This window comes from Bactrocera dorsalis, chromosome 3 (genome assembly GCF_023373825.1).
Source record: "Bactrocera dorsalis isolate Fly_Bdor chromosome 3, ASM2337382v1, whole genome shotgun sequence".
In the NCBI taxonomy this organism is placed as follows: domain Eukaryota; kingdom Metazoa; phylum Arthropoda; class Insecta; order Diptera; family Tephritidae; genus Bactrocera; species Bactrocera dorsalis.
This window is the reverse complement of record NC_064305.1, coordinates 46,914,134-46,941,213: the sequence shown is the minus strand read 5'-3', so window position 1 is coordinate 46,941,213 and position 27,080 is coordinate 46,914,134. Positions and strand designations below refer to the sequence as shown.

Sequence of the window (27,080 nt, the reverse complement as noted above, 5' to 3'; positions counted from 1 at the left end):
AATTTTCAAGCATTACTCTGTCGGCCAGTTTGTCAAGCTGTTCATACTCACACTTTTCGGCCTCTCCTTTTCTGTCTGGAAATGCGTTGGCAGTCTGTTGTCTCTCGGCTGCGACACGGCACTTCTCGTCGTACCAGCTGTTGCATTTGCATTTCTCGAAAACCAATGGTTTCGGTTGCTGCTGTAGGTAAGGAGATTGAAATACCGTCCCACAGTTACTTATACCGAATTATTGACGAGTGAGTTTCCCCACACACCACACAACCATTGGAAGCAGCAGAAAATACCACACACACACCAATACACCCAGCTACTAATCCACCACCGCCCAACGAGCAAAAAGCTTCGTCCTGGAAGTGAACGTCTCCTTTCGACCACGAACTTCGAGCAGTAAACATCGGCGGACGTTCATTTCTTGATATATTTCGCCACACCGTTTTCAACATCTGTTAACTTCAGCACGCAGCTCAACCATTGTTCCAACATCTGGAGATCATCACCATTAATTCCGAGTGTGCCTCTGTATAATTTTATCCGTACAACCTCCACTGGTATCCGACCTGGGAGTCCAGCAATTTTAATACATTTTGCTATACACAATGTTGATTTTATATTATTGTCACGCCTCCACTGGTATCTGACCAGGGAGATCTTTATTAGAACGAGTTACGTAACACCATGTTGTCTACGCAATACTGCGACACTAGCTTCTACGGTTTTGCAATCAAGTGCCGACAGAGGACTTCCACGGTCCCCAGGAGCTCAAACAGGCAACATAGCCTGAGGCCTTGCTACTCCCGACCTTCACTCACAACCTTAGTCTAGCCAGCCACCAGCATGGATTCCGAAAAGTGCACAGCACCACCACAGCACTTAGCGTCATAAATGCTTAGATAATTCGTGGCCTCAACCAGAAACCACCCTGTGAGAGAGCGATCCTAGTAGCGTTGGATTTATTTCGACACAGTCAACCATACAACGCTACTGCAGGACATTGAGAAAACTACGTTTCCTCCAGGACTGGAGAGGTAGACCATGAACTACCTGGGCGGTCGTCAATCATCCGTACTATTTCAAGGTGAAACTGAGAAGAATTAAACAGGGGGTTGTTCCGCAGGGTGGTGCCCTCTCCCCGTTACTGATTAACTTTTACATCTCGAAACACTCGCAGCCACCGAAGGGGGTTTCCATAACCTCGTACGCGCACGATTGCACGATATTGACGTCGGGAAATGGAATCGATGACATGTGTTTGAAAGTAAACACTGCCTCTCCGACCTTTCTCGTTTCCTCACTGCACGGAACCTCACACTTTCCCACACCAAATCCACAGCGACGATTTTTGCGAACTGGACGAAGGAGTATAGACTTGAACTTAATATTGCAGTCGTGGCGTCAAAACTCCGACTGTCAATAACCCTAAGATTTTAGGTGTAACCTTTGATAGTCTATGCTCATTCGTTACGGTATGTCACGATCGACCACAACACGTGCGGGATGGGATAGATACCGAGAGGTGAAGAGGGAAGCGAGACGCATTTGCAGACAGAAAAAGAAAGAGGCCGAAATGCGTGAGTATGAAGAGCTTGATAAGCTGGCCGACAGGGGTAACGCTCGAAAATTCTACAAAAAAAAAAAATGCGGCGGCTTACAGAAGACTTCAAGACCGGAGCGTACTCTTGTAGAACCCCCAAAGGTTATCTTGTCACCGATGCCCTGAGCATACTTAAATTATGGACGGATCATTTCTCCAGCCTGCTGAATGGCAGTGAACGTACAACGCCAGGATAAGGCGAACCCGATTCCCCAATCGATGACGATGGAGCAGACGTTTCATTGTCCGACCATGAAGGAGTTCGAATGGCAATTACCCTCCTGAAGAACAACAAAGCAGCCGATGGATTGCCGGCCGAGCTACGGCGGCGAAGAACTGATAAGAAGCATGTAAAATATGGTTGGACGAAAGCATGTCCAACAATTGGAATTTAAAGGGAGACACCATAATCTGCGCCAACTACCGTGGGATAAGCATCATCTACATCGCGTATAAGGTTCTATCGGGCGTATTGTGTGAAAGATTAAAGCCCACCATCAATAAACTGATTGGACCTTATCAGTGTGGCTTTAGACCTGGCAAATCAACAACCGACCATATATTCCCCATGCGCCAAATATTGCAAAAGACCCGTGAAAGGAGAGTCGACACACACCACCTCTTCGTCGATTTCAAAGCTGCTTTCGACAGCAAGAAAAGGAGCTGCCTTTACGCCGCGATGTCTGAGTTTGGTATCCCCGCAAAACTAATACGGCTGTGTAAACTGACGTTGAGCAAACGAAAACCTCCGCTAGGATCGGGAAGGACCTCTCCGAGCGGTTCGATACCAAACGAGGTTTCAGACAAGGCGACTCCCTATCGTGCGACTTCTTCAATCTGCTGCTGGAAAAATAATTCGAGCTGCAGAACTTTATCGAGCAGGTACAATCTTTTATAAGAGTGTACAGCTGCTGGCGTACGCCGATGATATTTATATCATTAGCCTCAACACCCTCGCTGTTAGTTCTGTTTTTTTCAGACTGGAGAAGGAAGCAAAGCAAATGGGTCTGGCAGTGAACAAGGGCAAGACGAAATATCTCCTGTCATCAAACAAACAGTCGTCGTACTTGCGACCTGGGTCCCACGTCACTGTTGAGAGTCATATCTTTGAAGTCGTAGATAATTTCGTCTATCTTGGAACCAGCGTAAAAACCACCAACAATGTCAGCCTGGAAATGAAGCTCCGGATAACTCTATGATGCAGAGGCTAGGACGATAACAACAACTGATTAGTCGGCGTTGAGAGTTTTCGAGAGAAAAGTTCTGCAAAAGATTTGTGGTCCTTTGCGCGTTGGCCACGGCGAATATCGCATTCGATGAAACGATGAGCTGTACGAGATATACGACAACATTGACAAAGTTCAGCGAATTAAAAGACAGCGGCTACGCTGGCTAGGTCATGTTGTCCGGATGGACGAAAACACTGCAGCTCTGAAAGTATTCGACGCAGTACCCGCCGGGGGAAGCAGAGAAAGAGCAAGACCTCCACTCCGTTGAAAGGACCAAGTGGAGAAGGACCTGACTTCTCTTGGAATATCCAATTGACGCCACGTAGCGAAGAGAAGAAACGACTTGCGCGCTGTTCTTAACTCGGCTATAATCGGTGTCGGTGCGGTGTCTACGCCAGTAAAGAAGAAGAAGACCATTGATGACAGCTTCCAGACTCCTTGGCATGGAATAAACTAATTTTTGAGTCGTTTGCTGGGTTATTTGTGCCATTCCACAAACTCTCGTTTGATAGCAAACGGTCCGCTTTCTCATCCGCCTTTCCAACTATTACACACAAATATTGGGTTGATGTCAGGAGATTGTGAAGAATGGGACAAAGCGTATGCGGTGTTATAGGTAAACCACATTCTTACAATTCGACGCATGTCTCGGGGCATTGCCTTGCTGATCATGCATATTTCAGCAAGATAATGACCCGGATTGGTAAATTTAGTTTTTGGGCACGTTTTTCAAATTATCCTTCAAAATATTTAAATAAATCGTTTTGTCTGATGGACAAATACCAGCTCACCCACACTCGCAGCAGCCATGCATATCCACACCATTACACGACCACCGCCGTATTTAGCTGTTGGAGCAAGATTTTGTTTTTCAAATTCATTGTTTGGCTTTTTCCACGACATAGTACGACCATCGCCGAGAAAGCTATTGTACTTACACTCAGCTGAGAAAAGTACTTGGTCCCAGAATGAGTTTGGTTTTTTGATATACTCGTATGCGTAGTTAAGGCGCTCTTCTGGTTACGTGAAGATATCAACGGATGTTTTCGGCGAATCATAGCCAGCCGCATGTAGTACATTTGTAACGGTCATGACATGAATAACATTTCCAAATTAATGATGTTGCGAATTGTGAACTGGCTTCTGCCAATCATTTCACCTATTTCAGCAAACAACTTGCTAAGATTTAGTGGTTTCCTTTTGTTTGGAAGACATTTTTATAAGAAAAATTAGTTTTTCACGTTATTGAACACAAAAATGAATTTCACAAGGCCAAAATGATTCACAATTTGAATAACTGTTAATAAATGAGTGGCCAGATTGAATATTTAATTAACAAATCGGGTGTGAAAATACTTTTGTGTCGTAGAAATTGCTTATTTTTTACGAATGTAATTAAAGTAAAATTAAAAATGAATTGTTATAAAAAAATCAGTGCATGTGGTAGTTAATTGATTTAACAAGGAGAAATGTGTTTACACCCCTAAATGCTGGAGCCATCTGTTGACAAACAACGGGAACTTAGTTGTGCACTATAGTTTATGTATTATTATAATTCTATGTATATCTGTTTAAGTTGTTAAAATTTGTTTAGCCCTTAAGGTGGGTAAAATTCTGACATTGGGATGGACCACGAAAAATGTCGAAACTTAACTTTCATCTGTAAGAACTGCGCCGTTTTGGCGGCCAAGAACGAATTAAGCCTTGTTTTTGATACCCGTTGCATTGATCAGTACAAATTGTGGTAAGAAGGGGCAATGTGTGGAAAATGAAGCGAGTGATGCTAAAACTGCACAGCCACAGTTTTCGAAATAGTCCTTCGGAATTGTCGTTCATTCCAGTTGCGTTTAAACGTTTTGAAATGTCTGCTTGAGTGACTTCCAAAATTTCTTCAACAATCATTATGGAATACTTCCAGTTCCTCACATTCAAAGCTTTTAATTGGGTTCTTCGTTTTCCAAGCCAAAATCACCGCTTTTAAATCATTAGAGCATGTTCACTATGTGTATACTTCCACCAAAACATCGTGTCCTTCGAGAGTGGTTTTCTTAAAAAATTAATGGTCAAGTTACGCCATGTCCTTGCAATCCGCACGAATATAGACTCAATAATAAATAAGTTCAATAGCGCCTCCGATAATTAGAATAAAAGGATACAGATATGCACCTAGAAGGATTACCGAAAGATCCGAACATCAAAACGGATAATTATAATAATGGTATGTTTTAATTTTTCTTAATTATAGCCGAAATTACAGCCGTAATATTTGTAAGATTTTTAGTGCTATATCTAATAACCGCAAGATTAACAAATCTACATTATTCTGCACATTGTGCTCGGTATTGAAAATGCGTGGATAGTACTCATTAGAATATTAACAAAAATTCAAAATATACAAGTGACTCTATTTAATAACCTTAAGCCGCTCTATAAACAACATTCAGTTTCTAATTTCATATAAGTGAAATAATAAATATTTAAAATAAGTGTATAGAAAATTCACTTGTCCGAAACAGCAGAAATATGGTCTGGGAGTTCATTGGCTGCAAACCGATCCCACATTAGCTTAAAAACCATTTCTAAACCCCTAGCATATTGGGCGCAATCAAACAAAGGACTTTCCACTCGTGCTTTCCACACTTTTGCTCGCATCCCTTTCAGATACTCCCTATCAGTACCCAAACGAATCGCAATGTCTTCGTATTCTTGTCTTGTGTGTGCTATAAGTTCCGGACATCCCAATGTAGCTAATTGCGATGCAGCAACTCTGTAAATAAAATAATATTATAAAATAGTACGCTTCTTATAATAAACAAAATCTTCAAATTAATTTCTCATACAGAAGTGTATAGTGTATAGACATGTATTAAAGTACATATGTATTCGTATGTATAGGTTGGTACGCAGCTCTCAAGTAATTGCTCAAGAACAAAAATACATTATTTCTCAAGTAATTTTGACAGCTCGTTACGCATTGTGAATGATCCACATTAGAAGAGCAAGAGAGAATAAACAAAGTAAACAAACTTTGTGCGTATGTATGTATGTATGTGTATGGTAACACAAATATTTTCATTGAGATTTAAGGAATGTTGTTGATGATTGGTTGGTTTATACAACATTTCAAAATGGAATATACTTTATAATAATGATTTCAACTAATTTAGGATGAATTTGACGATTATTTCGAATTTCCTTCAAGAAACAATTGTTGATTTGATGTTTCTTCGCAAAACCAGGTTTGCCATATTCACATTTTATTGAAAAAAAGTATTAAAAATTAGTACTAGATTTCTTGAGAGCTGCGTACTAGCACAAGTAACTTTATCGCAGGAACGTTTCTGGACCGTTTCTTAAGCGTTTTTTTATATGAAGTTTTTACGTTTCTTGAGAGCTGCGTACTAAGCTTATAACTTCTTGCTTCTTTAGGAATATACACATACGAGTATATTATACATACGTATATAACGTACTTGTATAAAATAGAAATAATGCAAATGACTCATGAGCACCCAAAAGCTAATGAAGAAGTGGATTACTCGAGACTGCAAACCACATCGGCCAAGTATTAAAATACACACGTTATTATGGACACAGTTATATAGACAACTGACCGACTACACGACAGCAGGCTTTCGGTTATCGCTCTCTCTAAATTAAAATTATTTCTAATTTTGCCAACGACAGTAGAGAGGAGTGATGCCACTTATGTGTAAAATTATTCAAAGCTCTAACAAACCTAACGTTATTTTACAAAGAGAAGCATAAAATAGCTCTATTATCTCATTTGTAATAACAATTGATAATTTATAATAAAACAAATAAATTTATCTATTTACGTGTTTTTAGCATACAAAATTTCACGTTGAACAAAATATGTATTAAATTATCATTGAAATGAAAGGTATTAGTATGGCAACAACGAAATTGTGTACATACAAAATGGACAGCTGTGTTGTTTCGTGTTGTGGTTGTGTTTGATATGCCGTCCTACAAATGTTCTTGTAGCAGGCTTCACGCCGCCATTTACAGTTTACTGTCGTGTCGCTCTCTATGTGCTCAGCACATAACTGAAGTTACTCTCACAAAGAGCAAATAACGAAAAATAAACAAAAAAAAAAACTGGCTGAAACCAGCAAGAAAAAATGGAAACGTTATTTTTAACAATCATTTCATATCAACACTCGAAAATTAAACAGTGAAAATAAACAAAATCAAAGCAAATGATTGAAATATATAATATAATATGCTGTTAATTGCACTAGCAGAAACTTGCAGGTTTCTCAATCCATGCATATGCATATTTTCTTACTTAAACTTAATTAAAAAGTTATATTTTATATTAATATTACGTAATAAAATGTAAAGTATGCATTGCTAGTAAGTCCTTATTTAGTCGCCTACACCAAGGCTATGGGACGCACCGCACATTATATCATCATTAAGTAACTAATTTACACACAAGTAGATAGTACTTTGTGACATACATGAAAATCGCGCAGTAGGTTCAAAATAGCAGAACGGACTATGATCTCGCCATAGATTGTTTCCAACAAAAGGTGAATTTGGTTTGAGTTTATTATGAACACAAAGCAGAAACTTTTAAGCATAGATTGGTACATTGCAGAACAACACTTTTGATAGGTATTCCTCTAATGATGGCCTCTCTGCTAGATATTTCCAAATTAATATCTATAATTTCTGGACACAAAAACGGAGTGACTATTTGAAGATTCAAGTCGCATATATTTGTTGTTAAGTCCAGAAAACTGTAGATGCACTTTTAATATGATGTTCAAATGATGAATGTTTGGTTCAAATATTCAGCGTTACTAACAAAACACGAAGAAAAACATTTGCGACTTCCACATACATATATACATATACATATAATGTAAAAGTGAATCTTCACTTTTGTCGTCAACTAACGTAAAGAAAATTGGACAACTATGAACAACATTAAATAGGTTTTAAGTGTATTTTATTAAACATTTTTAAAGTTGATCCCGCATTCGTAAATTAAACTCGAAGATATATGTTATAGTTCTCTGATTTTCTCCAATCCAACAAATGATCGAAATAATCACAACCTTCACCGATGTATTAAATTTCATTCATATATCCAAAAACAAACGAACAAAAAATTTTTATAATCTCGAAAAATTAAACTTGACTTAAAAACCGCTGGCTCGAAACAGGTTTTAGACTTAAGCAAAGTTGTCCATAATGAACCGTAGAACATTTCCCGCAAACGCGATTTTATAGAACACAAATTTCCGTCTTAGTGTATACATATCGCTCATTTGCTGCAAGACCGGCATAAATCAAAAAACGTGATTTTTGAGTTAATGCTGCAGAATTGTTCGTTATATGATACTTCATGTTGAGTGAAAAATTCATATGAATACCTCTTATATGCTCCGCTTGAAAAGATGTGTAAGGTTGGAGTCACCGTGTAAGGTTGTAGTCAGTTTTCTGGAGAATCGATTTTTTTGACTTATGCCGGTCTTGCAGCAAATGAGCGATATATCGTCACCACAAATGCAAAATAACGTAACAACATTTCTAGAAATTTACAGTGGCATGAATGAAACACGAAATAAAATGGATTAAAGTTAGGGAAATAGCTGAGATTATGAAGATGTCAAAAGAAACTGTTTGTCACATATTAAACCAAGATTTGGGCATGAGAAAGCTGTCCGCGGGTTGGGTGCCGCGTTTGCTTACGCTAGACCACAAACGTGCGCGCATGAACATTTCCAGCGCTCTGTTGGCTCAGTTTAGAGGCAATAAGACCGAGTTTTGGCGCCGATTGATAACTGTAGACGAAACTTGGATTCATCATTATACGCCCGAAACAAAAATCCAATCTAAACAGTGGATTGAAAAGGGGGAACCAGCCCCAAAAAAACCTAAAGCTGTGTATTCGGCTGGGAAAGTGATGGCGAGTGTTTTTTGGGACAGCCATGGAATTATTTTTATCGACTATCTTGAAAAAGGAAAAACTATACCAGGAGCATACTACGCATCATTATTTATAAGCTAATGGAAGAAATTTCGAAAAATCGGCCACATTTGCAAAAAAAGAAAGTCTTGTTCCACCAAGACAACGCACCATCTCACACCTCAACAGTCGCCATGGCGAAAATCCACGAATTGCGGTTCGAACTGCTTGACCATCCACCTTATTCACCGGATCTAGCACCAAGCGACTTTTTTTTTGTTTCAACTTAAAACTGCGCTCGGCGGCCAGAGATTTTCGTCAAATGAGGAGGCAATCTCTTTCGTGAACTCGTATTTTGCAGACAAAGACGCCAAGTACTATTTGGAAGGGTTGCAGAGATGGGAGCATCGCTGGGAGAAGTGTGTGGAGTTACAAGGAGGCTATGTAGAAAAATAAAAAAAAAAAATTTTGAAAAAGTCGCGTGCATCATGGTTAGGTCGGTTATTTATCGGACAGCCCTCGTAGTGAAGCGTAATCAATAAGACACTCAATTTCGAATTTTTTGATGATACGTTATTTTGCATTTCAGGTAACGATATGTAGGTTATATACGTTTGAGATTCTTAAAAAATGAGGATTTAAAGCATATATGCTACATCTCTTGTGATGAAGAGTTTAGCAAAAATTCCAGAATCTGCTCTAATCATTTTAAGGTATATGAATTCGAAAAAAACATCCAATTCATATTGGGTGGGGTTCACATACATACATATGTATTTCTGTTGAAGTCTATCTTAATGTGTCTTATATGTAGTTCTTAGACTAAATTAGTCTCATAATATTTCATTATATTAGAACCATCCTCAAATAAGACATATTTGACCTAAACTCAATCAAAGTGGCTTAATTTAATATACTGAGAAGATGTACAAAACGTCTACCAAAGGATCTGAATTTATTACATTAGGGATATGAAGCTTAGTTTAAGGTCTAACTCAATTTCATTCATATTAAGAGCTAAACTAATTCCATTCTTATTAAGCGCTAAACCACATAACAAAGTTTCTCCCCTTAATTACATTAAAATAAGGACTGCGTCGAATAAAATTGTCCGTTACAAAAATGAAAAAATTTGTTAAACCAGTTGTCCGATTTTTATAAACTAAAATATTTTATAATATTAAAAACATTTATTTTAAATTTGAAAAACTAGAGAATAAACCAAGAATTATGTGTTATTTATAAATATTTTTATTTTCTCCGGAACCCCGTTCATTAGTGATTTTATGGTAGTGTCCGATACTCTCATAGCTGCTGAAGACCACTTTCTTTTAAAAATTTGAAGGTCTTTGGTCACTTTTTTAGTTGCCTTCATCTCCCTTTTTACTAAAGCCCAGTATCCCTCAATCGGCCTTAGTTCTGGACAGTTAGGTGGATTTGCTTTTCTCGGTACATAAATCACTCCATTCCGTTGGAACCACTCTAAGGCTGTTTTGCTATAGTGACATGAAGCGAGGTCAGACCAAAAAGACGTGGACACTTTATGTTGGCTTAAAAACGAGAGCAATCTCTTTTGTAAACATTCCTTCACATATATTTCGCTGTTGATTGTACCCGATGTAACGAATGAGCTGCTCCTTTTGCCACAACTGCAAATTGCGTGCCACACAAGAAATTTCTTTGGAAATTTTGTCACCTTTTTGGCTTTGAATTTTTCAGCAACATTTCCTCGAAAATCGGCTGAATAAAATTCGTGTCCAGGTAGCTGAGAAAAGTCCGCTAAAACGTAGGTCTCGTCATCCATTATGCAGCATTCGAATTTATTGACAAAATCTTTCCTCAGCTTCTTAGCTCGTTGTTTTGCGGTTTCGTTCTTGAAGGCGTTTCTATCCGGAACTTTCTGTACCTTGTACGTCTTCAGCCCAGCTTCTTTCTTCGTCCTGCGTACGAAAGATTCTAAGCAGCCAGCCTTCGCCAATTTCGCCAATTTCCTGCCCGAAATGCTTGGGACTTTCTTGAGAATGGTAACAACGTTCTTCGCCTTCTCCCGATCATGTGACCCCGTCTTTTTACCAGAGCCTTTCTTCTTGTAATACGGACATCTTCCTTAAAGCGTTTAATAACGCGAGAAATGGTTTTAGGGTTAGTCCCTACCACTTTGGCAATTTTCTTAAACGAGCACTGCGGTTTCTTTTGAAAAAATTTAACAATTTTTTCACGCACTTTCACTTCGCTCGCCGTTTTCGCGTTAAATAAATTTTTATTGACTCTAACGGATGCATAATATTTTTTGGCATTTATTTCAGAGCTACTAAGATAAAAAAATGTTTATTTAAAATTTTTAATTGCACGATATGGAAAAAAATGTAACGGACAATTTTATTCGACGCAGTCCTTATCACACATGTTGACCAACCTACACGGTAAAAAGGCAGGTGGGAAGTCGCTATCTAAGATATATTGAGAGCTGGGCGGAGCCCTATTGCACAAGTTTTTGAAATTACCTAGGTATATTATAAATATCTTATCTTGGAAAAATCCTCCGTCGTGATGGCCATCAGAGCCTTCTTCGATTCACAACCTTCGCCTTTTATATCCTCAATTTAGTACTAACTGAGTCCTTGGAGTGGTTGTGTGAAATTTCTGAATAGGCAGGAGTTACACACATGTAAATCAGCGAATGCGGTGGTTGCGGCACATTATTAGTTGAAAATGTGGCGAAACGACCACGAATAACCAATGCAGTATGAGATGGTGAATTATCGCACTTCTTTGTACAAAAAATTCAGACATAGTAAAAATTGAAAAATTCCCTTTTAGAGCCTCACAAAACAATGTGTATCTCAAATACCAATGAATATTTTGAGGTGAAATTTAGCATAATGTCACTAACAGTACTACCAACTTACAGAAAAAAATTTACCGATTCGAAAAACACGCGAAGCATAAATTAAAAAGTCATCTTCAAATTTGAACACAGTAGTATGAGAAGTAAGCGTGTTTTTTACTGAATTTGGTTAAAATAAGTCGAGTAGGTGCCAAAAAATTTGTTTTCGACTAAATGTGTACAATCCCAAACCATAGCTCCACCTGCACGATGTTTTACAGTTGCAGGGCTTACTTTTGTTCGTAAAAAGTACTTTTTCCAGAATTCAATGGAATTATTTAGATATTCCTTTGCATAGGTAAGGCGCTTCTGTCGATTAACCAATGATATCAAAGGTTTTCTTCGTGTAACACGGCTGAGGAAATTCGATTATTTTAAACTTCATTGAACAGTAGTGCTAAACAGACAGAAAACAATTGCTTAATATTTTCCGAAAACTGTCTAGTTGTCAGCTTAAGATTTCATTGAACTTACTGCAAAACATCGCCACATGTGAGTAAAAATGGTCGGCCGGTAAACTTTTTTTTCCTTTAAGTTTGAAATTACTCGTTGTACTGAGGAATGTGTTAAGCCAACAGACGCTCTTATTTCTCAGAAAGTTTTTCCTTCTTTATAATAATTTTTCTCTATCTAATGTCAATTTTTTGCCCCTTTGCATGCATTATCATATATAGGGTAGGCCATTTAAAGTTGACCCATTTGTTTCTAAAAAAAAAGAACAAAAGAAAACAATGTTTTTTGTTCATTTCAAAAATAATTTATTTTGGTCCAAGGGGATTTGTTTCAGCTAATATTTAAAAATTAGATCGCGTAAATGGGCACCTTTAGCTTTGACAGCTAAATGCACTCTTTTTTCGACATTTTCCATGACTTTGGCCAATGTTTCGGATGATATGGCGGCTGTTTCACGTCGAATGTTGGCTTTCAGTTGAGCTAAGGTCTTTGGCTTATTAGCGTATACCTTGGATTTCAAATAACCCCACAAATAAAAGTCTGGTGGCGTCAAATCTGGTGATCTCGGTGGCCAGTCAACATCACCATTTTTCGATATCAATCGCCTCAGCCATTTCGATGGCCCATTTGCCAAAATTAAGGCGTCGCGGATAATCAGCTGGGTTTAGTTTTTGTGCCATTTGAATTTTATATGGAAACATCTTCAAATCTTTATGAATTATGCGTCGGAGAGTGGTGCGAGAGATGTCTAATTCCTGAGAGCGGCGATAACTCGATGTCGATGGAGTCTCCTCAATACTGGCTCGTACAGCTTCGATATTTTCATCAGAACGTCTTGTGCGTTGTCTGGATGCATGACTGGCATTACTGAGATTACCGGTGTTCACAAATTTTGCGTATAAAGACTTAATTGTGTTCTTAACTGGAGCACTTTTCACTTTATTTTTTTTGCGAAACGCACGTTGAGTTAACACAATTGAAAAGTTATTTTGAATATAAAGCTGAACAATTTCAGCGCGTTCTTTTGGAGTGTACTGTTCCATGGTATAAATTGTCTTCGAATGACGCTTCTAACGCGGTATGACATTAGCCGATTTGTCAGCGCTGTTAAAAGTTACAGCGTTGCCAGATGGGTCAACTTTAAATGGCCTACCCTGTATTATAATTCTGAAAACTAAAAAATCTACTTAACGGAACATCAAAATAATTCGGAGTTATACCAATTGCTCAACAAACGAGACATTTACCGATAATTATAGATAATTTGGAGTACAATAATTTAATTTAGCGCGGAAATATAATATAAGGCTTAAATAAACACAAGGATGACATTTTTATCGAATTTTTATGCTACTGAATTACGTCTGTATGCACTGGTTTGCTGCTAAGTGCATAGTATGTACAATAAAGTTATTCAAGGGCAAGGGCGCGCACCCTTTTTGAAAAATTATCGATCAGTCGATGCCGATTCTTAATACAGTTCGTTGGGCTAAATAATAGTCTTGCACTTTACTGTGGAGCCTTTTAAAGGTTTTCGATTAGAACTATTATAATTTGTAGCAACATGTTGCAATAATCTTGTTTTCTATTAACGTTGGCCGTTATCTACTATGTACACAAGTACATGCGTAGAATAAATATTTTATACAGACATATGTTCCAACATATTATACAAAATCTAGAACAACAAGCATGCCTTTAATTTACCGACCACTATAAAACATATACCTTGAAGCTAATGTCTCTCCTGGTAAAGTCACCACAGGCGTTCCCGTCCATAAAACGTCCATAGAAGTAGTATGCCCATTACAAAGCGGTGTATCAAGACAGATATCTGCTAATTGGCCCCGACGGACATGTTCCTCTTTCGCTGCTACGTTTGAAAAAATTACGCGATCACCAGACAACCCTAGAAAATAGAAAAAATATATAGATACTTTTAACAAAACAAACAAAAATATGGGTAATACTTATTTCTACCTCCAGCTTTTTTAAGTATCTCTTAAATAAATTTTTATTTTATCTCAATCAGGACTAAGGCTCATAATAAGTACTAATAATTATTTCACTTTGTCAATGTAAATTATTAGTGGGCCTAGCATAATTGGAAAATCAGTTCAAATAAATTATTTTCATCATTATTTTCGTCAATAATATCTTACTCATACAAATATCCTTATAGATTATTTTAATAAATAGAACGTTGAGATGTAAGATGTAACTATTCCGCCTTGTATTTGTGATAATTTTTCAAAATTTCAGCGGCCCTGATGTAGCCTCTGATTTACACATGTAAACATATAAAATTTTAGCAGCCGATGTTATTAATACTTTACTGCCGTATCTGCATGAAACAACTCTTTAATATGTCTAGCTTAGCGTATAGGAATTTATAATAGGGGTATTCTCTTGCTCTTGCAAGATTGCAGATTGCAAAAATACTACACCGAAATATACAAGGGCACGAGCACCCATTGCAGAATCTAGTGATATACATATGAGCGACTGATTCAGTCAATTTATTGTAAATGACTATTGTGCATGGCTATTGTGAATTGGCGCACCTTCTGCATGCAGTTTTAACAAAAAAACTGTAACAAAACTTTATAATTTAAATAGAAATTATAAAATCTAATTAAAATTTACCTTTCTCAACAGTTTAACGACATAATATGTCTTTATGTAAAATGGCAACTACAACAGGGTTGCAATTTTATTTTTGCGTGACATTGCACGCTAATATACATGGGTTTTGGTCTGACATATTTCACAGCCCTTGCAAATATTTTTCTGCGTGTGTTTGTTGTTGTGCCGTTGTAAATTTGCAATGCTTGCACCGTGCACCGGGTTTTGCAAGAGCAAGAGAATACCCCTAATATTTAATGCAGAATTATTTAAATTGTATACTGTTTAATCATACAATCTTTATATATATAAATCTTCTGACCGTGTGTTTGCCTAGGAACTGCTCCTAAACGGATGGGCCGATTTTGAAGAAATTTTGTGTGTACGTTCAAGGAGATTCGGGAAAGGTTTATATTTACAATTTGGTCCACTGGAAAATGTTTTTTAAATTATTTTTTCATTTTTAATCAATTTTTAATTTTGGAATGTTTGATCGATAGATGGCGCTACCATCGCAGTATCCAATAAACAAACCTTAAATTGACATAAACGTATGAAACAAAACGATGCCAAAGTAAAAGGCGATATCTGTGGATATATGTATATCATTATGAGGAAAAGTCGAAAAATTGGACAATTCTAAAAAGTAAATTTTTTCCATACACATTTTTTTCAATTTTTGTTTGTTTTGTTTTTCAATATTTTGATTTGTAAATTATTTGATTCGTTCAATTTCAGTCGCTTGCTTTTTTATTTCGTCTATTCAAAAGAAAAATTATTGAAAATTATTCAGTGAAAACTTTACATGTGTTTCACACAAAGAGGTCAATTGCAGATTGAAATTTGTTACGAAGCCACCAAGAGGTCGACCTAATATCGGTAGGTGTTCTTTTTGCCAACAAAGTATGGCAGGCCAAGGCAAGGCAAGGCAAGAAGTACTCCCAGGATGCGGAGACATACGTTCGGAATTATAATTCGCGGTCAATCAGCAAGTGATCGTCACGATGTTACAGCACGACTTTTCCTACAACAGTTACGATGTTTGATTGTCTTTATCTTTAAGCAACGTATATGTGGTGCTGTTGGATGAGATGTACTTTGTTGAGTGGCAAAAACCTCTATTTTGCATGCACACATCCTTCTTTGGATGATGGTTACACCAGATCAAATTGATGAAAAAATTTCTGCGGAAATTCCTGATGTAGATAAAGATCCAGTATTATAGGAAGTAGAGGAAACCAATATGATTCATGGACCTTGCGGACATTACAATCCCACTTCGGTTTGTATGTCTGACAATAAATGCACGAAACACTATCCACGTGCTTCTCTTTCGGAAGCACAAACTAGAAATGGTGGATATCAACTCTATCGGCGTCGCCCACCCGATAACAGAACGTTCAGCATTCAACTTAGAAGAGTGAATATCGAAGTTGACACATGGATCGTACTGAATTCACCATTATTGTCTAATTCACATTCAAAACTCATATCAGTGTTTAGTATTGCAGTTTGGTGAAATCGATAAAATACGTTTGGGAGTACGTGAAAAAAGGAAGCACAACTTTCGTCAATGATCCATTTGCAAGGACATTCGGAAATACTTTGATATTATACATGGAATGCATCGTCGAAGAAATAGTTACGCAGAAAGCAAGGCCAACCAGTAGATTGACATCCAGGTGTCTTATTAACTAATGCATTAGGACGAATTTACATAATCCACCCGAAAAACGACGATTGTTTCTACCTTCGGTTGCTATTGATAAATGTACGCGGTTCAACTTCATTTGAGTCATTGCGTACTGTGAATGGTTCGGTGTGTGCAAGTTTTGGAGAAGTAAGCCAGCAATAACAATTGCTGGAACATATTAATCACTGGAATGAAAATGAAGTTCGCACACTTTTCGATATAAACATCGACATTGCTGAAGACGTTTTACATCGTCTTCCCTACAAATTAGAAATGGGTCAATTCTGGTTGATACTTCCGATGGTTTGATATCAATTCCATTCGCCGCTTATCAATTCACGAAAGATGAACTCATCACGAATGTTCGGACATTGGCCAAATTATCGTAACTACGATTCCTTAAGTGCACGCGCAATGTTAGCTGCCAAAAATACCGATGTTGATGACTTAAACTGGAAGATTCAAAGTCAAATTCCGGGAGACTTGCGTTCATACAAATCGATCGATCATCTTGACAATGACGACGACGCCGTCAATTATCCAGTGAAATTTCTAAATTCTTTGAAGAGGCTTGGTATGCCACCGCATCCTGTTCGTCTCAAAGTTGGACCTGTCATTATTATGTTTCGCAATCTTCATGCACCGAAACTGTGTAATGAAACCCGACTGATTGTGAAGCACCCATCGAAAACAAGGGCACAGAATGCTTGATTGTACGAATTCCTTTGAGTTCTAACGATTTGCCATTTCAGCTCAAATGTATTCCGTTTCCAGTGAAAATTGAATTTGAGATGACGATCAACAGGATAGTCGCATAGTGGGTGGCATAAATTTGGAAATGCTATGTTTTTCACACGGCCAGATATAAGTGGCGTGCACACGATTTGGAAAACCATCTTCTCTGTACATTAACGCACCGGGACAGAAACCAAAAAATGTTGTTTATCAAGCTGCGTTACATTGAAAAAAATGTAGAAAAATCTCAATTAAATGATTATCAACACAATATGAAATTTCATTTCAAATTTCTTTTCATTTCAAAGCACATAATTTCACGCAGGACAACGGCTAGTATTAATATTAATATATGCATGAACATTGTAAGTTTTTACAACAATATTTCACAACAAAAATTATGAAGATAAATATTATTTGAAAAATACAAGGTGCGTTCCAAAGTAAGCAGGACTTAAAAAAGCAGAACAAATGGTTTTTTCAGCAAAATCAATTTATTTTATTCAAAATAGTCTCCTTCTGCTTCCATACAGGTTTTTGCACGGTCCAAAAGCATGGCGAAAGAGTGTTTTAGCTCGTTGGCTGGTATGGCCGCCAGTATGCCGGCGCAAGCGCTTTGGATGGCCTCTACGTCTGCATAACGCTTTCCTTTCGTGGGCAATTGCATTTTTTCGAAAAGCAAGAAGTCACACGGTGCCATATCAGGTGAATACGGGGAGTGGTTAATGGTTAAAATGTGATTTTTGATCAAATAATCGACCTTCGAATGTTGGATTCTGAGCAATTTTTGGTCGTAAGTCAACTTGTGCGGAATAAACCGTACACACACCTTTCGTAAGGATATATAAATTCATAAATAAATAAATTCGTGACACTTTTTAAACAAACCTCGTATAAATAAAAATAATAGACTCCTCTCAAATATATCTAATTTTTAAGTTCAATGCAACAAATCGGTGACTTTATGTAAAGATATATGACATCTGACATTAGATGCATGAATGCTGGAGTGCCACAGGGAAAAATGCAAAAATTAGTATTTCGATTATAATTGTAAAGTAAAATATTTTATTTGAAAATTTTATATTAGTTTTAAAAAACTGTATAAGATTCTGTTAGTCGACGCATCTTTTCGTAGAATTTTTGAGAATTACCTCTGTCGGCCAGCTTGTCAAGATCTTTACACTCACGAATTTCGGGCTCTCTCTTTTTTTGTCTATAAATGCGTCTCGCTTCCCTCTTCAACTCTCGGTATCTATTCCATCCCGCACGTGTTGTGGTCGATTGAAACGTTGCCAGGTAGGCGGTCCGTTTTCTCTCCGCTGCGACGCGGCACTCCTTGCCATACCAACTGTTCTTTTGCCTTTTCCGAAAACCAATGGTTTCAGTTGCTGCTGTACGTAAGGAACTTCAAATGCCGTCCCACAGTTACCTTAGAGTGAGTGCTCTCAGAGAGCACGTGTGCAAGTCTTGTACAAAATCATTCGGCTGTCTATTCTGATTGCAGCTTCTCGACATCAAACCTCCCTTGTGTTTGTTGATGTGCGCTTTTTTGTTGCACAGAGTCGGGTGCGTATCTTGGCTGCGACAAGGTAGTGGTCCTAGTCGATATTACGACCTCGGAGCCTTCACACGTCTAAGACACTGGAGATGTGTCTTCCGTCTATCACAACATGATGAATCTGGTTGGTGGCTTTTCGATCCGGAGATAGCAAGGTAGTTTGATGAATCTTCTTATGGGGGAATCTAGTACTATAGATAACAATATTTCGGGTCCCGGCGACGTCGATCAGCCGCAACCTATTTGGGAATGTTTCTCGAGGAGGCTGAATTTACTGACTGTTGTGCGAAAGATACCTTCCTTGCCCACCTTGGCGTTAAAGTCGCCAAGCTCGATTTTGACATCGTGGAGGGGGCAGATCTCACAGGTGCGCTCCAGGCGCTCATATAAGGCATTTTTGGTCTCATGGTCCTTTTCTTTCGTCAGGGCGTGGACGCAAATCAGCGATATGTTGAAGAACTTCACTTTGATGCGGATTGTGGCTAGACGTTCATCCACCGGGGTGAATGACACACCGAATTGGCGCTCCTTTATATGGCCACTGTAGTAAATGCCACAAGGACCTATGTATGTGGGAACGCATAACAGACAGCCCAGAAGTGGGCGAGCGTATGGACGGTGACATGCAACACTGACTACAATAGACAACGAGCGTACGGACGGTGACATGCAACACTGACTGTAACAGACAACGAGTAGCGACGAAGGAACGAGTAGCGAGTGTCTGGCAGTGAACGAGGGCAAGACGAAATATCTCCTGTCATCGAACAAACAGTCGTCGTACTCACGACTTGGCTCTCACGTCACCGTTGACAGTCATCACTTTGAAGTCGTAGATAATTTCATCTATCTTGGAACCAGCGTAAACACCACCAACAGTGTCAGCATGGAAATCCAACGTAGGATAACTCTTGCAAACAGGTGCTACTTCGGACATTGAGAAGCAAAGTCCTCTCTCGACAAACAAAAACAAAACTCTATAAGTCACTCATAATTCCCGTCCTGCTATATGGTCCAGGGGCTTGGACGATGTTAATAACGGATGAGCCGACGTTGCGAGTTTTCGAGAGAAAATTTTTGCGAAAGATTTATGGTCCTTTGAGCGTTGGCCACGGCGAATATCGTATTCGATGGAACGATGAGCTGTACGAGATATACGATGACATTGACATATTTCAGCGAATTAAAAGACAGCGACTACGCTGGATAGGTCATGTTGTCCGGATGGACGAAAACACTCCAGCTCTGAAAGTATTCGACGCAGTACCCGCCGGGGGAAGCAGAGGAAGAGCAAGACCTTTACTCCGTTGGAAGGACCAAGTAGAGAAGGACTTGGCTTCGCTTGGAATATCCAATTGGCGCCACGTAGCGAAAAGAAGAAACCACTGGCGCGCGGTTGTTAACTCGGCTATAATCACGTAAGCGGTGTCTACGCAAATTAAGATGAAGAATAAAATGTTTTAAATTTTCCGGAACCGCGTCAACTAGCCTTTTCAAGGTAGTGCCCGATATTTTCATAGTTGCTAAATACCACTTTCTTTTAAAGTCTTGAAGGTCATTGGTCCCTTTCATCTCTCTTTTTACTAAAGCTCAGTATCTCTGAATCGGCCTTAGTACTAGAGAGTTATGTGGATTCGCTTTTTTAGGTACTACCTAAAATTTCTCCATTTTGTTGGAACCGTTCTGAGATTGTTTTGCTACAGTGACAAGAAGCGAAGTTGGGCCAAGAAACATGGGTACTTCCTGTTGCCTTAAAAATGTGAGCAATCTGTTTTGTAAATATTCCTCCACATATATTTCGCTGCTGATTGTACCCGATATAACGAATGAGCTGCTCCTCTTGACACAATTGCAAATTGCCTGCCACACAAGAATTTTTTTGCATTTTGTAACTTCTTAAATTTGATTCAATAATATTTCCTATGGAATTTGTGTCCAGTTAGCTGAGTTAAGTCAGTTAAAACGTAATTATTGTCGTCCATTATGCATCAATCGAATTTCTTACCAAATCATCCGCTGGCTTCTTAGCTCGTTGTTTTGCGGTTTCGTTACGTCGTTTCTATCCGGAACTTTCAGTACCTTGTATGTCGTTAGCCCAGCTTTCTTCTTCGTCATGTGTACGAAAGATTCTGAGGAGCCAGCCTTCCTCGCCCGAAATGCTTGGGGCTTTCTTGAGAATGGTCACAACGTTCTTCGCCTTCTCACATTATGTGGCCTATTCTTTTTACCAGAACCGTTCTTGCTAACAATACGCACATCTTCCTTAAAGCGGTTAATAACGCGAGAAGTGATTTTAGGGTTACGTACCTGTTTGGCAATTTTCTTAAGATACCATTGCGATTGTTTTTGAAAAATTTTAGTAAGGTTTTCCTGAACTTCCACTTGGCTTGCCATTTTCGCGTTAAATAAATTGTTATTGAGTCTAATAGCCATTTCATACAGAAAAATTTAATTAGTACATTATAATTGAGAAACCAGTTGTTACCTTTCACACAGCCGATTACTCGTTTAACCGTACCGAAGACAGCAGCTGATGGCTATTTTATAAATAAATAGAGCCAAATTTACAGCGCGGACAATAACCCCCAGAGTTGCATTTCAGTTTCTACCCGAGTTGAATTCGATTAAGAATTAATGTAATAAACTAAGAATTTTATTTTGTGTCGATTTAAATTAGTTGTTAATAAATTAATATTTGGTTCGTTTCCGAAGCCTAAGGAAATTATTAGTATTAATCTATTAATGAATTACTTTGCAAAATTAGGAAATGTCAACTATTTCTGGTTAGTGTATGGTTATACATTGTGTATAAAAAGGTACCCGGAAATTTTAAATAAAACGCAAAATATTTAATAATGCAAACCATAATGCAAATGTTGACCGTCTGTCCCTCCGAAACAAATTAATGATGCACCAAACTATGAAGAACGGATATAAACAAGTAGCATCACCTTGATTTTTGAGCGGCTTTGGTGCGGTTGTTTTGGTTTGGAATTTAATTTGTTTCTAATGTTAAGCACAATCTAAACTCTTATTTAAAAATCCAATAATTTAAACACCTATTGAAATTTACTAATAAAACCAGGGGCATAAAATAAGATATTTTGACTAATAAAAATCATTATGAAGGAAAGGTCGGATATATATATGATGAAGAAACAGAAACCGTTTAAAATTTGAGTTTTATTCTTTCTTCACAAAATAATCGTTTAATTATAATTTTTATTTTTCGCTTAGAAAATAATAGTAATTTGACAACAGTTAGTTATTGCTAACAGAATAACAGTTATGCGGTGAATTATTATTATTATAAAAGCAATAAATAGCTGTTATTAAATAACTCTTGTTCTGTAAGCAAAAAATAAATCTCGATTTATAACGATTATTTTCTGAGGAAAATATACTTGTATAAATAATTTTAAACTTTTTTACCCATTTCCTCATAACAGTTACGGTCGCTGGGTAAAACATTTTTTCATAACATCAATAAAATAACTGCATGTATGTTTCCAACTCACCATATGCTTCGACAGATTTTTTAATATTCTGTTCTCCAACTGCAGGGAATCTCAACAGCCATAGCACTGAATTTGGCACATTTTTCAAAATCGATACCCAAGATTGTAAAGTTTGTGGGTCTATCTTGTACAACTGATTGAAATTGCAATATACTATTGCTTCGTCAGGTAATAAATATTGTCGGCGAGTTGTAATGACAATGTTTTGTGGTACTTCTTCCCCAGTAGCAGCTTTGTTATTTGTTTGGGTAGTAGCTAACCCATTCTGAACAAGAATCCCATTAAGAGACGTTTGAACTTGACCGGAGGCAATCATAGATACAATTTGGGTAGTACTTGGTAATTCTGCAACTTTATGTGTAATTTCTAAAGGTTTCTGGGCATTTACTATCTCTCGCACTTCTTTGACGTCGGTACTTTCTACTAACGGTGATAAATCTGCTGCATTTATGACGGCAATATTATCAGCTACACATGTTTGTTGTTTATCGCAAACTATAATACGTTCTTTGAGATGGGGAAACATTTGCTTATGATCACCTATGAAATATGTATTAGGCATATATGCCAGCTTTTCACTGTATTGTGAAGCAAGTTCCGGAGGACTGGTAACACAATCGGTAATGATATAATCCATAAAACTTGCACCACTAGTACCCGGGTATCCTAGCCACATAACTTGTACTGGAGCGGGGCGTAACGCAAATATTTCGTTGCGAGCTCCTTTAGTATATCCATTCATATTAACTAATATATGAATTCCATCCGAATAAATGCGGTCAGCAGCTTTACCATTGCATTGAATTTGAGACAAATCTACGAAATGTTCAGCCTCGCGTATGATCTTATATCTAAACGTTGTTCCATCATCTGAACTTAAAGCATAACAGAAAATCTCAACACAGGATTTATCATGAAGTCCTGGGATTGATTGCATTAAATGAGAGGTAGGATGGTTGCCGAAATCTGAGCTTACATATCCAATGCGCAATCTACCATCAGTGGGCAACTCCCGTGAAAATTTGTATGCGGGTTTGTGGAGGACATGAATCTTTTCTAAGCAAAGGTTTGCATGTCGCGTTGCTATAGCCTTGCGGAAATCGTGTGACAATGGATATAACATTGAATGATGTGGATGTACAGAAGGTAAACGATTTTTTTCTAATTGATCTGCTACAATGCTGATAAGTTTCTTCATTCGAGCGTCATAATCCGTCCAGTCACATACAATTTGTAAACAATGAGCTAAATTGCAATAGGCGTCGGGAAAATCTGGTTTTAATTTCAAGGCGGTTCTATATGACTGTATAGCATCAGGAATATTGCCTGAATCTTTGTGTATACTTGCAAGGTTGCTATGAGCATCAGCAAATGCGGGATTTATTTGAATCGCACGTGTATAACATTGAAGCGCCCCATTAATATCCTGCAGCTCTTTTAGTGTGTTACCCATATTAGAATAAGCATCCGCAAAAGTTGGCTGGATACGAATAGCTTCTTTATAATGCATTAGAGCCTCTTTTAATTTTCCTTGTTGCTGCAATACCGAAGCCAAATTGGAGTGAGCAGCGGCAAAGTCTGGAAATACTTCAAGCGCTTTAAGATACAAGCGAGTGGCTTCTTCAATATATCCTTGCTCTCGCTTGATATTCGCTAAATTATTAAGGGAATCAGCATGATTTGGGCACAAGCGTAAAGCAGTATTGTAACAATCTTCGGCATCCTTAACCTGCAAAAATAATAATTTTTTTTTAAACTTGAGAAACAATACAAATTTTTCATATTATAGTTAAGTATAATAAGTTCTAAATAGAAATAGAAAATGGAAATAGTGTGGGGAATAAATTACAACATAACAATATATTATTTTGAAATTATTGCTATCTTGTAAAATGTTTGGACTTCCTACGACTATATGACATTTATTCGTTTCTTCAAACAATGCTAAGAAAATTTTATACTACACAAAGATTAGTTTCAACGAAGTAAAAGCAAAATAAAAAAAAATAATAATAATCAAATAAATTGCTTCGAGTCAGATAAATGCGCCAAAGTTAAATTTTAATTAGTTTCCTTTTCAATACCATATTAACGGAAATTATTTAATAGTATGTAGTTTTTTGATTGATGCTGCTGCTTTAGTCACCCCAGTGCAAGTTCGATGAACTCGTCACTAAAGTAGTAACGAACATACTTGTATAATAGAAACTACACAGACACTTCGAAATTTGCTTAACTATCCCCAACAGAACTTTTGTTGTCTGGAGTGAGCAAATGGAGCAACAATCGCACCGGTAGGCATCTCTTGCTTAGTACATATTTCGTACAGGATATAAACCTACACTCCACACTCTCTTTTACTATGCCTCAATTATAAAAGGTTTAATCATTATTATCGACATGTTTATTTTGATTCAGTTTTTGTTTTGTGACTATGTACCCAAAAGTTGTAAAGAAAACGCAAAATATTTAATTATTCATCAATATTAATTTTGTCGCTAGTCCCTACATAATTTAAAATTTAATTATAAAATTTATTTATGCCAACGATTTTTCTAGTCCTCGAAACACTTTTCGGGATGGCCTTCAGCTTCTTCACCGGGGCCGATGGATTGTCGGCCGAGCTATTCAAATACGGCGGTGAATAACTAATAAAGGGCATGCATCGGCTTTATAGAATATGGTCGGACGAGAGCATACCCACGATCGTAATTTAAGTGACAAGTGCTCTGACCGCTCCACAAAACGGGAGACCCCACAATCTGCGTCAACTACCGTGGGATAAGCCTCCTCAACATCGCATATATGATTCTATCGAGCGTATTGATTGAAAGATAAAAGACCACCATCAACAAACTGATTGGACCTTATACGAGGGCTGTCCGATAAATAACCGACCTCAACGTGAAGCTAGCGGCACATCTGAAAAAAAAGTTTCTACTTCAAATTGTGCATATTATAATAGCTACTCGCCGAAATTTCAGAAATTTATCTTGCGCAATTATCTGTTGACAGTCGTTTTTGTGAGTCTATTCGGTGATTTCCCCAAAATGGAAAAAATTGAATATCGAGCTGTAATTAAATTTTTATTTTTGAAAGGCAATACGCCTTCACAAATCAAAGATGAGTTGGACTCTGTGTATGGTGACTCTGCACCATCGTTTACCACCGTAAAATTTTGGGCAGCTGAATTTAAACGTGGTCGCAGGAGCTTGGAAGATGATGAACGTCCTGGGCGTCCAAAAACTGTAACCACTAACGATAACATCGCTAAAGTTTATCAATTGGTACTAGACGACCGCCGGATTAAAGTTAGGGAAATAGCTGAGATTATGAAGATGTCAAAAGAAACTGTTTGTCACATATTAAACCAAGATTTGGGCATGAGAAAGCTGTCCGCGCGTTGGGTGCCGCGTTTGCTTACGCTAGACCACAAACGTGTGCGCATGAACATTTCCAGCGCTCTGTTGGCTCAGTTTAGAGGCAATAAGACCGAGTTTTGGCGCCGATTGATAACTGTAGACGAAACTTGGATTCATCATTATACGCCCGAAACAAAAAAACAGAGGATTGAAAAGGGGGAACCAGCCCCAAAAAAACCTAAAGCTGTGTATTCGGCTGGGAAAGTGATGGCGAGTGTTTTTTGGGACAGCCATGGAATTATTTTTATCGACTATCTTGAAAAAGGAAAAACTATAACAGGAGCATACTACGCATCATTATTGGACAAGCTAAAGGAAGAAATTTCGAAAAATCGGCCACATTTGCAAAAAAAGAAAGTCTTGTTCCACCAAGACAACGCACCATCTCATACCTCAACAGTCGCCATGGCGAAAATCCACGAATTGCGGTTCGAACTGCTTGACCATCCACCATATTCACCGGATCTAGCACCAAGCGACTTTTTTTTGTTTACTCAACTTAAAACTGCGCTCGGCGGCCAGAGATTTTCGTCAAATGAGGAGGCAATCTCTTTCGTGAACTCGTATTTTGCAGACAAAGACGCCAAGTACTATTTGGAAGGGTTGCAGAGATGAGAGCATCGCTGGGAGAAGTGTGTGGAGTTACAAGGAGACTATGTAGAAAAATAAAAAATAAAAAAAATTGGAAAAAGTCGCGTGCATCATGGTTAGGTCGGCTATTTATCGGACAGCCCTCGTAAATGTGGCTTTAGGCCTGGAAAATCAACAACTGACCAGTTATTCACCAAGCACTAAATCTTGGGAAAGACCTTTGAAAAGAGGATCTACATACACCATCTCTTCGTTGATTTCAAAGCTGTTTTTGACAGCACGAAAAGGAGCTAAGTCGGGATCAGGAAGGACCTCTCCGAGCCGCTCAATACCAAACGAGGTTTCGGACAAGGCAACCCCTATCGAACGACTTTTTCAATCTACTCCTGGAGAAAAAAACAAGGTACAATCTTCTATAAGAGTGCACAATTGCTGGCGTACGCCGATGATATTGATATCAATGACCTCAACAATCGCGCCGTTAGTTCCGCTTTCTCCAGACTGTATAAGGAGTCGAAGCCAGTGGGTCTGCCTCCCACGTCACTGTTGACAGTCATAACTTTGAAGTTGTAGATAATTTTGTCTAGTAGGTAATTGAGAGCTAACAAAGACCAAACTCTACAAGTCTCTCAGAAAAAAAATCCTCAACTCTGTTAGAACGACCGGGTGGAGAAGGACGTGGCTACACTTGGAATATCCAACTGGTGTAAAACATCGAAAAGGAAGAACGATCGGCACGCTGTTTTAAACTCAGAAGAAGAAGAAGATACATCTATAAGCAAACATATACTTTCAAAAGTTAATTAATAAATTTATTTACATTTTAGA

General features: G+C 38.0%; 1 protein-coding gene across 3 annotated transcripts in view; it reads right to left on the bottom strand.

Moving 5' to 3' along the window:
- Window positions 1–5,207: 5,207 nt before the first annotated feature.
- The window catches only part of LOC105226367 (UDP-N-acetylglucosamine--peptide N-acetylglucosaminyltransferase 110 kDa subunit), a 162,803-nt gene continuing 140,930 nt past the window's right edge, over window positions 5,208–27,080 (bottom strand). For all 3 annotated transcript variants that reach the window (XM_049451231.1, XM_049451229.1, XM_049451230.1), the window contains exons 8-10: window positions 22,240–23,968; window positions 13,836–14,016; window positions 5,208–5,590 (exon numbers count right to left, since the gene is read on the bottom strand). In XM_049451231.1, the coding sequence (XP_049307188.1) occupies window positions 5,323–5,590; window positions 13,836–14,016; window positions 22,240–23,968 (2,178 nt within the window). In that variant the 3' untranslated portion in view covers window positions 5,208–5,322. The remainder of the gene's footprint in view (window positions 5,591–13,835; window positions 14,017–22,239; window positions 23,969–27,080) is intronic.